Source organism: Mobula birostris, chromosome 6 (assembly GCF_030028105.1).
Source record: "Mobula birostris isolate sMobBir1 chromosome 6, sMobBir1.hap1, whole genome shotgun sequence".
NCBI lineage: Eukaryota > Metazoa > Chordata > Chondrichthyes > Myliobatiformes > Myliobatidae > Mobula > Mobula birostris.
This window is the reverse complement of record NC_092375.1, coordinates 194,749,267-194,765,672: the sequence shown is the minus strand read 5'-3', so window position 1 is coordinate 194,765,672 and position 16,406 is coordinate 194,749,267. Positions and strand designations below refer to the sequence as shown.

At 41.0% G+C, this 16,406-nt stretch overlaps 2 protein-coding genes across 4 annotated transcripts in view; one reads left to right on the top strand and one right to left on the bottom strand.

Annotated features, from left to right (window-relative positions):
* Positions 1-6,639, bottom strand: part of LOC140199673 (solute carrier family 35 member F5-like) — a 146,424-nt gene extending 139,785 nt beyond the window's left edge. Inside the window, exon 1 of one of the 2 annotated variants that reach the window (XM_072262138.1) lies at positions 6,483-6,639. The gene's annotated coding sequence lies outside the window, so the exon portion shown is untranslated. The remainder of the gene's footprint in view (positions 1-6,482) is intronic. The other variant, XM_072262136.1, reaches the window with a different exon arrangement.
* A 278-nt stretch (positions 6,640-6,917) lies between these two features.
* LOC140199675 (actin-related protein 3) overlaps positions 6,918-16,406 on the top strand; it is a 44,294-nt gene continuing 34,805 nt past the window's right edge. Inside the window, exons 1-2 of one of the 2 annotated variants that reach the window (XM_072262139.1) lie at positions 6,918-7,128; positions 13,198-13,253. In XM_072262139.1, coding sequence (XP_072118240.1) covers positions 7,085-7,128; positions 13,198-13,253 — 100 coding nt within the window. In that variant the 5' untranslated portion in view covers positions 6,918-7,084. Of the gene's footprint in view, positions 7,129-8,284; positions 8,342-13,197; positions 13,254-16,406 lie in introns of those variants that run through there. The other variant, XM_072262140.1, reaches the window with a different exon arrangement.

Sequence of the window (16,406 nt, the reverse complement as noted above, 5' to 3'; positions counted from 1 at the left end):
TACACTATAAAATATACTATAAGACATCTGTTGAATGTTTTTACAAAGCAGATAATACAGCAATCGTAAAACAAATTTATATCAAGTAAAGTTCATATTATAGGCCAGTTAGTCTGACCTCAGTGGTTGGGAAGATGTTGAAGTCAATTATTAAGGATGAGGTCTTAGGGTGTTTGGAAGCACATGTTAAAAAAAGCATGGTTTCCTCAAGGGAAAAACTTGCCTGACAAATCTGTTAGATTCTTTGAAGAAATAACAAGCATCAGTTGGTATTGTGTACTGGATTTTCAGGCCTTTGATAAGGTGCCACTCAGGAGGCTGCTTAACCGGCTGCATGCCCATAGTATTACAGGAAAGACTCTAGCATGGATAAAGCAGTGGCTGATTGGCAGGAGGCAAAGAATGGGAATAAAAGGAGCCTTTTCTGGTTAGCTGTCAGTGACTGGTGGTGTCCTACAGGGGTCTGTTTTGGGACTGATTCTTTTTACATGATAGGTCGATGGTTTAGATGACGGAATTGATGGCTTTGTTACAAAGTCTGCAGACGATATGAAGATAGGAAGTAGGTGCCGCAGGTAGTTTTGAGGAAGTAGGTCCACTACAGAAGTATTTAGACAGCTTAGGAAAATGAACAAAGAATTGGCATATGGAATATACTGTCAGGAAGTGTATGGTCATGCACATTGGTAGAAGAAATAAAAAGGTTGACTATTTTCTAAATGGAGAGTCGGACTGTGGTTGGGTGCTTCCAGGATGCTGCATCGGCAAGTTTGTGGCGCTGGAAGCTCATGGCAGGGAGAGTTTCTCCCTTCTACCGTCTGTATGAGATGTTGGGGCTATCGGGACTTTGAGACTTTTTTTTACCGTGCCCATGGTCTCCTCTTATCAAATTACGGTATTGTTTTGCACTGTTATAACTATATGTTATAATTATGTGGTTTTTGTCAGTTTTAGTCTTGGTCTGTCTTGTGTTTCTGTGATATCACTGTATCATTTTTTAATGCCTGCATTTCTAAATGACAATAAAAGAGGACTGAGTGTCCCCATAATCTAATGCAATCTAAATACAAAAAACTGAAACACAAAGGGACTAGGTAATCCTTGTGCAGTATTCTCCAAAGGTTAATTTGCAGGCTGAGATTTTAGTAGGGAAGCCAAGTACAATAGTAGCATTTGTTTAAGGATATAATGCTGAAACTTTATGAAGCACTGGTGAGGCCTCACTTGGGGTAGTGTGTGCAGGTTTGAGCCCCTTATTTTAGAAAGGACATGCTGAAACAGGAGAGTGTTCAAAGGAGGCTCACAAAAATGGCTTGTCATATGAAGAGTGTTTGATGGCTCTGGGCCTGTATTCACTAGAATTTGGATGAATGACGGTGACCTCACTGAAACTGATCGAATGGTGAATGGTCTTGATAGACTGGATGTGGAAGGATGCCTCCTGTGATGGAAGAGTCTAAGCCCAGAGGACACAGCTTCAGATTAGAGGGGTATCTTTCAGAACAAGATGAGAAGGAATTTCTCTAGCCAGAGGGTCTTTGCCACAGGTAACTGAAGAGACCAAGTCTTTACATATATTTAAGGCAGTTTGATAGATTTTTGATTGGTCAGAGTATGAAGGGATACGGGGAGATGGCAGGAGATTAGGGCTGAGAGGAAAAAATCGATCTGCCATGATGAAATGGCAGAGAAGAGTCGCTGGACCAAATGGCTTAATTCTGCTCCTATATCTTATGTTCTTATGGATTTTTTTGTGCGGAAGGAGGAATTTGGGGGGGGGGGGCGAAGTACCTGTTCTGTTTTTGTTCATTTTTTTGTGTGGGGAGGTAGGATTTGAGGGTTCATGATCGTGCCTTCTTGCTTTACTTTCTTCTTTTCATGTATGCGGAGAAGAGGAATTTCAGGTTGTTTACGATGATAATAAATGAGCCTTTGAACAACAGGATTTTATTTATTTAATACATCCTGTATTAACTGTTTCTGAATTTATGTTACATTTTTCAAGTTCTCGCATCCACAACATTTTGGAGGGAGGAGGAGCAGCCAGATGTCTTGGTAGATATTGGTACCAATGACATAGGAAGGAAAAGCAATGAGGTCCTGAAAAGAAAACTGAAGACAGCCAGGTAGAAAGCTGAGAAGCAGGACCTCCCGAGTAGTAATTTCTGGATTGCTGTCTGTGCCACGTGCCAGTGAGGGTAGAAACAGGATGATCTGGTAAATTAATACGTGGCTGAGAAGCTGGTGCAGGGGCAGCGCCTCAGGTTCTTGGATCATTGGGATCTCTTCCGGGGGAGGTATGACCTGTTCAAAAGTGAAGGCTTACACCTGAACCCGAGGGGAACCCATATTCTTGCGGGCAGGTTTGTTAGAGCTGTTGGAGAGGGTTTAAACTAATTTGGCGGGGAGGAAGGGTGGGAACCGGAATGAAGGGACTCAGGATAGGACGGATGGTAAAAAAGCAAAGGTAGCATACAGTCAAACTGTCAGGAAGGGCGGCCAGATGATAGGACATAATTGCAGCCAGTAGGGTGAGTATCAATGCATTACAGATGCAGAATCAAAAATAGTAACAAATACAGTACTCAAAGCATTATATCTCAGTGCATGGAATATAAGAAATAAAGTGGATGATCTTATTGCATTATTATAGATTGTCAGGCGTGACATTGTGGCCATTATTGAATCGTGGCTGAAGGATGGTTGCAGTTGGGAGCTGAAGGTCCAGGGTTACACGTTGTTTCAGAGGGATAGAAAGGCAGGCAGAGGGAGCGTGTGGCTCTGCTGGTAAAGAATGGCATCATATCAGTAGAAAGATGTGACATAGGATCAGAAAATGTTGAATTCTTGTGGATTGAGTTAAGAAACTGCAAGGGTGAAAGGACCCTGATGGCAGTTATATACAGGCCTCCCAATACCGGCTGAGAGGTGGACCATAAGTTACAACAGAAAATAGAAAAGGTGAGTCAAATTTTATGAATCAATTTTATGGTAGTCATGGGAGATTTTAACAAGCAGGTTGAATGGGAAAATCAAGTTGGTAATGGATCTCAAGAAAGTGAGTTTGTTGAATGCCTAAGAGGTAGTTTTTTAGAACAGTTTGTCGTTGAGCCTACTAGGGGATCAGCTATCCTGGATTGGGTGTTATGTAATGAACCAGAGGTGATTAGGCAGCTTAAGATATAAGAGCCCTTAGAAAGCCGTGATCACAATATGATTGTGCTCAACTTGAAATTTGATAGGGAGAAAGTAAAGTCCGACATAGCAATATTTCAGTGGAGTAAAGGGAATCACTGTGGTGTGAGAGAGGACTGGCCAAAGTAAATTGGAAGGAGATACTGGCAGGGATGACAGCAGAGCAGCAATGGTGTGAGTTCTGGGACAAATGAAAAAGGTGCACGATAGGTGCATTCCAAAAACAAAGATAAAGGGCATGTAGTGGATGTTGTATAATTGGACTTTCAGAAGGCCTTTAACAAGGTGCCACACATGAGGCTGTTTACCAAGTTCAGAGCCCATGGCATTACAGGAAAGTTACTGGCATGGTTACAACATTGGCTGATTGGTAGGAGGCAGAGGGACTTAGAAGTCCTTGTGCAGAACACCCTAAAGGTTATCTTGCAGGTAGAATCATGGTGAGGAAGGCAAATGCAATGTTAGGATTCATTTCAAGATGTCTAGAATGTAAGACCAGGGATCTGATGATGAAGCTTTATAAGGCATTGGTGAAGCCTCACCTTGAGTACTGTGAACAGTTTTGGGCTCCTCATCCAAGAAAAGACGTGCTTTGGAGAGGGTTCATATGAGGTTCACTATGATGAGTCTGGAAATCAAAGGATTATACGAGAAATGCTTGAGTCTGTACGGACTGGAATTCAGAGGGATGAGGGGAGAACTGACTGAACCCTTTTGAATGTTAAAAGGCCTAAGCAGTGATGTGGAAAGAATTTTTTCCATGCTGGGGGAGTGTCGGGCAAGAGCGCACAGCCTCTAGGTGGACGGGCCTTCACTTAAAACAGGGATGCGGAGAAATTTCTTAAGCCAGAAAGTGGTGAATTTGTGGACTTTATTCCCACAGGCAGCTGCATATGTCAGAAACATAGAAGAAACCAATACAAACTGAATTTCTGACTCATTTCTGTACCCCTTCTTTCACTCTCATTGGTCACAAAATCATCAAGTGTCTTAATCCTGCATTTTTGATCTAATCCTGAAACATTCTACCTTTCAATCTCCTTCCTATTTACTTCTTATATCTCTTCAAAAGTAACTTGGAGCTTCAAGTTGTAAGCTGTTAATAAAGACATTGATTGATTAACTTTTTAGAATTAAGGTATTATCTATGTCTATGACATTATACTGAACTGGGAAGTCAAACATCAATTAGCCTTTTTACACTCATATCGTATTATGATAAGAGTGAAATGCAAATATTAGTTAAATTTTACTAACAGTAAATTCCATATTTTACATCCAAATGTACTTGTGGGTAATATAGAAAATTCATCACCAAAGTGTACGCAGCGGAGTCCTACATACGGCAAGTGACCAGATCATGTTACTAGGTGTTATTTGAGAGATAAATGTTAGCCTGGAAACCAGAGGAACCCATCTAAGCTTCTTCTAATAATGCATTCCCCCTCCCCTCTCCTTCTATTCCCCACTCTCGTCTCATAACTCTTCTCACCTGCCTGTCACCTCCCCCGAGTCTCCTTCTCTTCTCCTATCAGATTCCTTCCACTCCATCCCTCGACCTTTCCCACCCACCTGGCTTCACCTATCACCTTCTAGCTATTCTCCTTACCCCCCCCCCAATGTTTTTATACTGGTGTCTTCCCCTTTCTTTTCCAGTCCTGAAGAAGGGCCTCAGCCTGAAGTGTCGACTGTTTATTAATTTCCATGGATGCTGCCTGGCCTGCTGAGTTCATCCAGCATTTTGTGTGTGTGTTGCAATGGATATAGGATTTCAGTTTTATTTAAGAGCACAGACTTAACTGTGTAATCTGAAGGAGAGTACCTCTGATAATGTGACACTGTCTCAGTAATCTGCTTCAGTGAAATAGCGAATCAGAATAAATATGTACAGAAAATCAAGATGGAATGTGGGGGGGGGGTCTATATTCAATCTGGCATCGATAACTAGTGATGCATACAGGTCATTGCTGAGATGTCAACTACCAACTCTCTTTGTCGACGATTTGGACAAAGCTAGCAGGTGTGCTCTAGCAACCTTGCAGATAACACAAAGGTACAGTGGATGGGTTTGCAAATCATAAGCCCAGAGAAGAATATAGTTGCTTAAGGGAATAAACAAGAAGTTGGGTAGTAGAGAACATTGTGGGAAAATTAAAAGGCAGGCTTTGTTTTTACTAAATTAAAGTAAAATTATAAAATGTTGTGGTAAGAACTGGTACAAGTTCACATGCAGGTTCAGTAAGTCATTCGGAAGTTAAGAATGTTAATCTTTATTCCAAAGGAAATGGAGTATAAATTAGGGACATTTTGATGCAGTTTTGCAGAAACAAAATCTGGACTTTCCCATGATTTATCAATCGCCATAAGGAATGACTGGAAGCAGTGAGAAGTTTCACTTGATTGATTCCTGAGAAGCAGAGGTTGATGCATGAAAACCAATTCTATATTGTAAAACACCAACAGCAAAAAAAAAATCTGCAGATCAGCTAGCTCCATCAGGGGCACTAGCCTCCCCACCATTGAGGATATCTCCAAAAAGCAATGTCTCAAAAAGATGGCATCATTAGGGACCACTTCTCATTTCTACCATCTAGATTTAATAGATATTTATTTTAATATACAGCATATTTGAAGTATTGCACTATACTGCTACCGCAAAACAACAAATTTCACGACAAATGTCAGTAAAATAAACTTCATTCTGGTTCTAAACTACAGGATGCTGAAAGGTGATCATATGGAATGATATAAGATTCTGAACGCGACCAACAGAGTGCATGTTGAGAGAATATTTTTCATCGTGCAGTATCCAGAGTTGGTCATAACTTCAAATAAAGGGCCGTCCACCTAAGACACCTCACTCAGGAGACGTTAATCTTTGGAATTCTGTACCTGAAGCAGATGTGGAGGCAGAGCCATTGCATATATTCAAGGCAGAGAATTACAGGTATTTAAATCACAAAAAGTCCAAAGATGTGAAAAGGGAGCGTAAAAAAGTCTTGAAGCCAAGATGTGGATCAGTCATGCTGTTACTGGATAGCGAAGTACGCTGGAGAGGGGCCGACTGGCCTATTCCTGCCCCTGTTCCTAGGGGACTTGTGTAAAGACCGCAACTAATGCCAGCAACACGTGTCACCGTGCCCTTTAACCGCGGGCTGGACCCAAATGCCCATCCGACCTCTCCCTCCCGCGCCTCCGCAGGCACATTCACAAACACAAATCCACCCATAACAACCATTGAACGGCGTCTTGAGAAGCGCAACAAACGGCACCACATTGCAACTTACGCAGAAAAGTGAACGAGGACATTACATCTTGACGGTGACAAGCTGGAGACGAAACGTTGTAAACAGAACAGCCCCTTCGGTGTCACTGGCCAGCTGCCCGTCTCAGACTGAAACGTGCACGCACGGTATTCTGGAGCTTGTAGTTCCTCTGAATAGGAATACGCCGGAATTTTCTACTAAGAAACTACAGCACCCAGCATGCAGTGCAACAAGCCCTCTTGGATTCACGTGAGCAAGTCTAATTTACAAGGTATAGAGTCCCAGCGGCAGCAAATATTCCATGACGTAATGTCGATGGACAGCAGCGGCGACCACTCAGGTGGTAAGCTGACTCATCTGTGGTTGGTAGAAAATGGCTGCCGGCTGTTTGGCTTATTAGCCAATCAGAGTTTGCGAAGCCGGGAGATAGAGGCGGGTCTGCGGTCTGGACGCCCGGAGCCGGCAGCCATTTTGGAGCTAGTGCGGAAGTTGGAGTTGTGTCCTCGGAGCCCGAGCCGGAGCGGCCGACCGACTCTTCCCTCCTTTCATGCTCAGGTAGCGTCGGGCGCATCGGCTCCTGTTCTTCCTTGTTGTCAGCTTCGCGAAGAAACCTACCCGAAAAGATGGCGGGCAGATTACCGGCTTGTGTGGTGGATTGTGGCACTGGGTAAGTACTGAGGTGCGATGTGAAGTTGGAGAGGCGGCTGGCTGTCGGTCGGTTCCGGGGCCGGTGTGGGTGTGGGCCGCCCGTCTCTCTGATCCGATTCACTGACTGGGTAGGGCTGCAGAGGGTACCGCGTCCATTAACCAGCAAGGTAAATGGCCGGGGAGAGGTGAAATGCTGATTAAAAGGCGGTGTTCATCTCTCCGCGGAAATCAAATGGCATAGCTCCAGGGGAAGGTGTGACTCTGGCGGCAGGAACAGCGGACCACGGTCGCTAACCGTCCTCCATTCAGAATCAACTGTAACGGCGCAGGTTTCCTCCCTTCCGCCAGCATCGTTGCACCTTTTAGCACCAGGTGAACTGGTACAACTCATTCCTCCCGCGTCGGGAGTGGCGGCCTTTTACACTGTCTTTTTTTGCCCTGAAGTAATTCTTGCTGAAAAACTGTGGGTAAAAAGGCCGCGAGTAGACAAGCGCGAATGAACTTCCGAGTTGTCAAAGCTCCTTCCTCCTTTCGTGCATAATTTCCTTATTAGGCTGTTTCTTTGTTAATGTTTAGTAGCTGATCGTGGAGACTTAAACTATTTCCTTTTTGATTTTTTTTTCAGACCTAGTATGTTTCAAACTGTTATATTTCAAATATGACAAAAGAGGTACTCGTTGATAATGGAAATGTTCACGTTACACTTTGCATCATCTTCAGTAAAACAAATCCTAATATGTGAGCTATCTCATTGTGGTGAATTTTGCTGTGTTGACAAGTGCCTGCGACCTTATGGTCTGTAAGCATATTTACATGTTTCTCTTGGCACAGAGGCTGCACGTTTCGGCAAAATACACCACTAGTGAAGTTTATCGGATTCCTTGCTGTCTTTGGTACTGCAAAGTAGAGTTAAGCATCAGTTGTTTTTGTTTAACCCTATATGGTAAACCTATTTTTAAAATCAGTTGTATGGATGTTTTTTTTTAAAGTGGGAACAGTTCTCCCAAGGTCTTTACCTGAAATGGGTATTACATTTAAAATGTTGAATAAAAGTATACAATGGGTTGAATATTACGGGGCGTAACTTTGTGGAGAATTAATGTCATTCTCTTGAAATGGTTCTTTAAAAATGTTTTTTTTGTCCTGTTTAGTGTGAATCGCCTGCACTAGCTTGCAGGAGGAATTTTGGAATTTATCATTGCTGCTTTCTGTTGCCTCAATTTCCCCCAATCGTAAGTCACTGATACTGACAACTTGTTGAGATTGGTGCTCATTTTGTTCTGGCATCCTGAATCCTGTTCTCGATTTTCATTATTTTAATCCTGGTTCCAAATTCTGGAATTCACTCCCAGACCACTCAGCATTTAATTCACTTCTAAATGTCACTTTCTGAGAGCCTTTAAAGTTTCACTTGGTGACTGTCTAATTATCTTAACAACATGTACTTTAAATATTCTATCACATTAACATACACTTGATCAAGCATTCAGCATTGATATTTAAACAAAATCTATTCACGATGCATAAACTTCTAAAGTGAAAGAATCAGCTTGAAGTGATGAATGAGATAATTTAAATATTAGAATAAGTATGTCTACTCTGCCCATTGAAGTAAATTCTGCAAGGATGAAATACAGATATTGAATTATTTTGGTATCACAGCCACCAGAAACTGCTCTGACGGGTTAGTTATTTTGACATGATCCAGACAAGTTTATTCCGTTATCTACGGGAAGGAACTTGATTTCTCTATATCCCTGTTAACTAAGCACTTCATTACTGATATGTTGTCTTAAATGTACCTTTATAGAGTCATAGAAAAGTGCAGTACAGAAATAGGCCCTTCGGCCCATCTAGCCCATGCCAAAAGCATTTAAACTGCCTACTCCCATCAATATGCACAGAGATCATAGCCCTCCGCATCCCTACCATCCATGTTCCTATCCAAACTTAAATGTTGAAATTGAGATCGCATCCACCACTTGTGTTGGCAGCTCGTCCCACACCCTCTCAACCCTCTGAAGTTTCTCCTCATGTTCCCCTTAAAATTTTCACTTTTCAACCTTAACCTATGACCTCTGGTTATAGCCTACCTAACCTTGGTGGAAAATCTTAATCTCTAGACAGTTTCTCAGGAGTGTTAATTATTTTGCTGATTAACCTAGAATAGGAACAAAGGTGACGCCTCACTGCTAAAGAATATTTAAGTGTTTTTTTTAAAGTGAGCAGTTTATGGAATGATGCTATATTTGTATTCCTGGTGTAAAATATTTGCAAATGTGACTCTTCAAAGGCTGACTCTAACTTTCAATTTGAAGATGAATAGCAGCTACAAATGAAATTAGATTTGGAATTGGAAATTTTCCAAGTGCATGCATCAGTCAGAGTATGTACTGGTCATGGCAGTTTGCACGTCTGTCTTAATTATTTTGAATTGCCATTTGAAGTCATGAGTAGTTTGGTTTCATTTTTCATCTACAAATCTTAAAAAGCATAGATTACATACCTAAAAACCTTACTTCTTTACACCAAAATATGGTTTGGAATAATGTCAAGTGATTGCTTTTTTTTTTGGCATTTTTAAGTTAGTCTGTCCCGAGCCTTGTAGCCCATCATTAAGCATGTAGAATTTGTCTTGTCCTGACAACTCTGTCCCTCTGTTTTTCATAGCTTAAAAGAAGCTGTAAATCTCAGTTTCTCTTCTGTTAATCTGTATCTCTATTATCAACCCCAGTTCCATGAAGATTAGAAGGTGTGCCAAAAAATGAGATGCCAGTTTGAAGCTGCAAAACAGGTTGATATGCATGCTAGACAACTGAGTGTTCTTGTAACCAACAGTTCCAATCAAAAGTTAGTAGTCCAGTAATATTTAGTTGGGAATGCTGGTGCAACTAACCAGAAGAGAAACTTCAAGAGCATCTTACTCTATAGTGATAAATGCTGAAGTTGATGCCGGGCTGTGCCTTGACATCTTCAGATAGAAGTGCAGAGTAAATGATCCATCTCTGTCCCCTTAGAGAGTGAGATTTCAGTCAATTTAGTTCACTTCATGTACCAAGAAATGGGTTATCACCAAATATTCCAAAGGTAAGAGGACCAAGCAGCATTATGGCTGTGGTTCAGTAGACCTTGCTTCCACTTGAAATGATTCCATATGGTTACAACTCTGGCAGTGTAGATGATTGTCTGTCTATTACTTCTAAGAAGCATACCGAATGCAAACTGGCTAATAGATGCCCAATCAGTCTGTTCTCAGTCACGGAAGATCATATCGTCACAGCTATCAAGTGGCATTCTCTTTTTGACAATCTACTTACCATTATTTAATTAGTTTTTTTTACATCTGTCCTTATCACAGCCATGGTTTTAATCAACCAAAGAGCTGACTTCTAGAGATGAGAGTGACTGCCCTTATCGTCAGGGCAACAGGTTAGGGACAATGATGATTAAAATACATACTGTCATTGTCAGTGCAAGTCCCCAAAGCACAACATTTAGGGGGGGAAGTAAGCTTCTCCAGTGCAGTGTGCTCAGCTTCCTTGACCTGCTCTCTACTCCAAGGTATAATTGAAAATCTTTGATTGGAAAAATGTGTAGTCATATCTGTAATGTTATCTCCAGCAGACAAGTGTAAATTGTTACTCCAAATCCGATGCAGCACAAAAAACGCACAGAAACAACGCAATTAAAACCGCATATATAAGATAACTTGTTAACATAGATTATATGTGCATACAATTACTTTAGGTTTAGGAGTGTCAGTGAATAAGTTGACGCTGACTAAAGTAGTGCAGATAGAGGTTGTGCTGGGGTAGGTTACTGGATGGAGGTGTTGATCAGCCTTGCTGCTTGGGGGAAAGTAAGTTTTTGAATCTGGTCGTGCTGGCGAGGATGCTACGTAGCCTTGTACCTGATGGGAGTGGGTCAAGCAATCCATGAGCAGAGTGGTGGGATCCTTCATGGTATTGCTGGCCCTTTTCTGGCAGCTGTCTGTATATATGTCCTTAATGTTGGATAGGCTGCTGTCAGTGATGGGTTTGACCATCCACTGTAACTCCTTCGTGTCTGCTGCAGTGAGGTTTCCATACCATGTAGTAATGCAGCATGTTAGGATGCCCTCTACTGTGCATCTGTAGAATCACATGAGTATAGATGTGCGTTGTCCAGGTCTCTTCTGCCTCCTCGGGAAGTTAAGGCGTTGGTCAGCTTTCTTGCTTGTGCAGAATGTGCTCTGGATCCATGAGGTATTGTGTGAGATGTCCACTCCCCAGTTTGAAACAGCTCACTGTTTCCACTGCTGTGATGCTGATGTAAAGAGGGGTGTGAGTAGTGTGAGTTTTCCTGAAGTTGATAGCCACCTCCTTGTCTTGTTGAAGTTGAGGAAGAGGTTACTTGCCTGATACCGGGCCTCGAGCTCTTCCACCTCCTCTGTCGGCCCTTTCATCGTTGTTGGTGATGAGTCCCACCACTGTCATTTCATTAGCTAACTTGACAATGTGATTACTTGGGTGCCTGGCAGTGTGAGCAGAGTGTACTGCAGTGACACAGGACACAAACATGCAGGGCATTTGTGTTAAGAAATGGATGAGGAGGGGCAAGTTAGTAAGTTTGCAGATGACATGAACGTTAGTGGAATTGTGGACAGTGCAGAATGTTGTTGGAGGCCATTGATAGGATGTAGAACTGGGCTGGGAAGTGAAGTTCAATCTAGAGAAGTGTGAAGTGATTCACTTTGGAGGGTCGAATTTGAGGCTAGAACAGATGGTTAATGCATGATTCATGGCACTGTGGACAAACAGGGATATTTTCTTCAGTTTTGTTTGACCTATTATAGGAAGGATGTGGAAGCTTTAGAGCAGGGGTTCCAACTTTTTTATGCCGTGGATCAATACCATTAAGCAAGGAGTCTGTGGACCACGTTGGGATCCCCTGCTTTAGAGGGTGCAGAGAAAGTTTACCAGAATGCTTGCTAATCCAAGCAGCCTGTTTTATGAGGACAGATTGAGCGAGCTGGGGATTTTATCTTGGGAGGATGAGAGGTGACTGGATAGTGGTGTAAAAGTTGATAATAGGTTTAGATCAAGTGGATAGCCAGACTTTTTCCCAGGGATAAATGGATAATATGAGGGTGCATAATTTTCAGATGATTGGAGGGGTGTTAGAGGTAAGTTTTTCACACAGTGGCAGTGATGGAGGGGGGTGGAGTGTTAGCTGCAGTATAGGTGATAGAAAAATGGAGAGTATGTAAGCAGGAAGGGTTAAATTGATCATAGTGGGTTGAAAGTTCAGCACAGCGTAACGGACTGAAGGGCCTGTACTGTGCTGTAGTGTTTTTATGTTTAAATAAGGGAATTGTGTTTAATGGCACTGGCATATGGCGAGGAAGAACCTGTTATATCTGGGGGAAGGAGGGTGTCTGGAATCTAGCACGTACTGAGTCGTGGCACTGTCCCACCTAAGTATCTGGACAAAAGCTTGAATCACAGAGATATCAAAGACTGGTAAATTAGATCAATGTAGGTGGTATTTGATGGTCAGTGTGGATAGGGTGGGGCTGGTGTCTGTTTTGTTTCATGACTGACTCCCATTGGATATATGAAAAACTGATACTTGTGCATCGAGGTCTGTCAAGTTTGTCCTTTTGAGGGAATATGATTGAGCAAAATAAATGTTAACTTTTTACTTTATTGGAAGTTCTATGTCCTATACTTAAATTTCAGTACATTAAAAAGCATTGTTGCTTCCCTCCACCAAACTCTTATATGTTGGGTTGTATTAAAATTGTCTCAACTAAATCTGTTAAGTGGAGTTATTCAAGCATGCCTTTTCTACATATATATGAGGATGTTGGTCCCTCAGAAACTTGTGAATCACAGCTGCACATTGCGGCATTGTGCCTGTAAGGGAGCAAAATGGAAAACTGAAATTTGTGCAACTGGGATTGTAGTTGCCAAGGAAACACATTTGAGAATATTTATAACTTGCATTAGAAGATGAGCAGGGATGACTTGATTTCAGTTATAGGACAAAGGTGTCATTAATTTTACAAGAATGGTTTCTGAAGCAAGCAATTCTTTTCATTTTGCAGCTACACCAAGCTTGGCTATGCTGGGAATACAGAGCCGCAGTTCATCATTCCATCATGTAAGTATGGTATTTCAGTGTTAGCAATAAATAAATACAAAATTAAACTTACTGACTGAGATTTTAAGATGGATCTTCAAATTAATTTCAATTTTCTAGTCCTACTATTAGGCAGATGTAATTTGACAGCATTTAATTTGAATGAAAATAAAATGCACTCTATGGGCAATGGATAAGCAGTGTAAATTGTCTCCATAGAATATTTACTTTCACATAAAATTAAAGGGTTATTTACAAATGTTGTAATATCTTTAGAGGCAATATAGACTTTGGATGCAAAACTATGCATTATAATCATGTTCTGTTTGCTGTACTATAGTCACGGCTTAAATTCAAGTGTTTATGCAAGGAATACAATAAGATTTTCAATAAAAAGAGACAACATTGCATGTCTTCTGTGACTTTTACATGTTGTAAAGATCAGATTTAACTAATCTAGAATTTGGAACGCCAATTAATGAAGTGACCCTGGTGAATATTGAGATTGAATTACACCTTTTTATAGAAAGTCTTCCTGGTTTCAAATTTCAAAAAGATGTTGGAGACATTTTAAACATTGAATACCTGCTTATGGTCTATATTGCCATACTAACTTATTTTAACAAATATTAATACATTGACTCTTAAGAATTTCTAAGGACAATGTCTTGTTTTACAAGGCACTTAAAATAGAAAGAACAAAACATCATTGATCCAGGCAGCAACAAAGCGAAAAAAAGACCTGAGAATGCTTGGGTCAAGCTGCATTTATGGTGAGAGGAAGCTAATAGAACTGAAGTTTTGATCTCCACAGAAGCTGTCTGTATGCCAACTTTGAACATAATGACTAATTCTAATGTCTTCAAATTGACTCCTTTAAAAGGGGAATGTTTACATAAAGCTGCCTGGATTTTATGCAAATACAGTAAATGTCTCGACCTTCATCTGAGCACCAATTTGATCAATGTGCTAGTTTGTTGTGGGAAATTGGATATCTATCAAAAATCAATAATTTTTAAGCATGAGTTTTGCAGGAGCTGTATGATATGTAATTTCAATTACTGACAGGAGATGGGCAGATTACTATTTGAATCTTAATAAATATTCTAAAATTTAATTTCTTGACCTTATTGAAAATGAGCCTGTGAAAATGAGAAGCTACCACCTGTCTGCTACACACAAGCTGTGACAAGGTTGTAGATATGATAGAACTACCAGAGAATCTGAATTATGACACTGAGAGAGAATGAAGTAAGTTTTGGAATGTATTTACTGAAGAGACCTCCTATCCAATAAAGTGCTTTGGTAGGCATTCTCAGAAGAAAATATACAGATTTTTGTTTTGTTGAGCTTGTGCATTGTTCAGTTAACTGAGATTGAAGATTTTTACTTTGGTAAAGATCTAAAGTGGCTGCTCATATTGGGTTTACCTACAGAGCTATTTTAGCATAAAGGTTAAATCGCAGGGGATAGCAACAACTGCACATAACTATATATCCATCATTCCATTTACATTGAAGTGTAGATATGTTGAGGATATTTTGTGCATCTTTCCAGGTATTGTATCTCTGATTTTGAAACACCATGCTTACTATGAAAGGAAATGAGGTGCTGGACAGGAGAGAAGGAGGGAGAGAGATATCCCAAGGTTTAATTCATTATTTAAATCATGGAATATTAACAGCTGTTGGGCGTAGTTTTTGTTAATCCTAGTGAAAATAGGGTTGTAGTAAGTTTTTTGACGTTAAAGTGTAAACCCTTGATTAATTCTTCAAATACATCTTTTCAATTATTCAGTACAGGTTTAATTTAATAAATGTGCACATTTTATTTAGGTCTGCACATGCAAAAGAAAGTTTAACAGAATAAATTAATCCCATAATTATTTTGTGCTGTATTGTATGTTTCAAATTCTGAATCAAAATTATATCTATCTGTGGTAAGATATGTTAATCAGGTGTAATATCACTGCCATATGTCATGAAATTTGTTATGCTGCAGTGGTACAATGAATACATAAACTCAGGTACAGTAAGTATATTCTTAAAAAGTGAAATAGTGCAAAAAGAGGGGGGATTAAAATAATGAGCAATACCCACAGCAGGCCAGGCAGCATCTATGGAAAAGAGAAAGTCGATGGTTCGAGCTGAAATCCTTTATGTGTTCTGATGAAGGGTCTTGGCCTGAAATGTTGACTGCTCTCCAGAATTTTGAATGTGTTGCATCTGCAAATTTCCTCTTTGTGGGGGAAAAGATGTTGTGTTCATTGGTTCAATGTCCTTTCAGAAATCAGATGGCAGAAGCTGTTCCTTGAATCATTGAATGTGTGTCTTCAGGCTCCTATACCACCTCCCTAATTGAAGGTAGCCATGAGAAGAGGGCATGTCCTGGGTGATAGTCAAGTCACTTTTTATTGCCATTTTGACCATAACTGCTGGTACAGTACACAGTAAAAATGAGGCAACATTTTTCAGGACCATGGTACTACATGAAACAATACAGAAACTACACTAGACTACAGACCTACCCAGGACTGCATAAAGTGCACAAAACAGTGCAGGCATTACAATAAATAATAAACAAGACAAAAGCACAGTGGAGGGCAGTAGGTTGGTGTCAGTCCAGGCTTTGGGTATTGAGAAGTCTGATGGCTTAGTGGAAGAAGCTGTTACATAGTCTGGTTGTGAGAGCCTGAATGCTTCGGTGCCTTTTGCCAGATGGCAGGAGGGAGAATAGTTTGTTTGAGGAATGCGTAGGGTCCTTCATAATGCTGTTTGCTTTGCGGATGCAGAGTGTGGTGTAAATGTTTGTAATGGCGGGAAGAGAGACCCCAATGATCTTCTCAGCTGACCTCACTATCTGCTGCAGGGTCTTGTGATCTGAGATGGTGCAACTTCTGAACCAGGCAGTGATGCAGCTGCTCAGGATGCTCTCAATACATCCTCTGTAGAATGTGGTGAGGATGGGGGGTGGGAGATGGACATTTCTTAGCCTTCGCAGAAAGTAGATACGCTGCTGGGCTTTCTTTTCTGTGGAGCTGGTGTTGAGGGACCAGGTGAGATTCTCCGCCAGGTGAACACCAAGAAATTTGGTGCTCTTAACGATCTCTATGGAGGAGTCGTCGGATGTTCAGCGGAGAGTGGTCACTCCATGTCCTCCTAAAGTCAACAACAA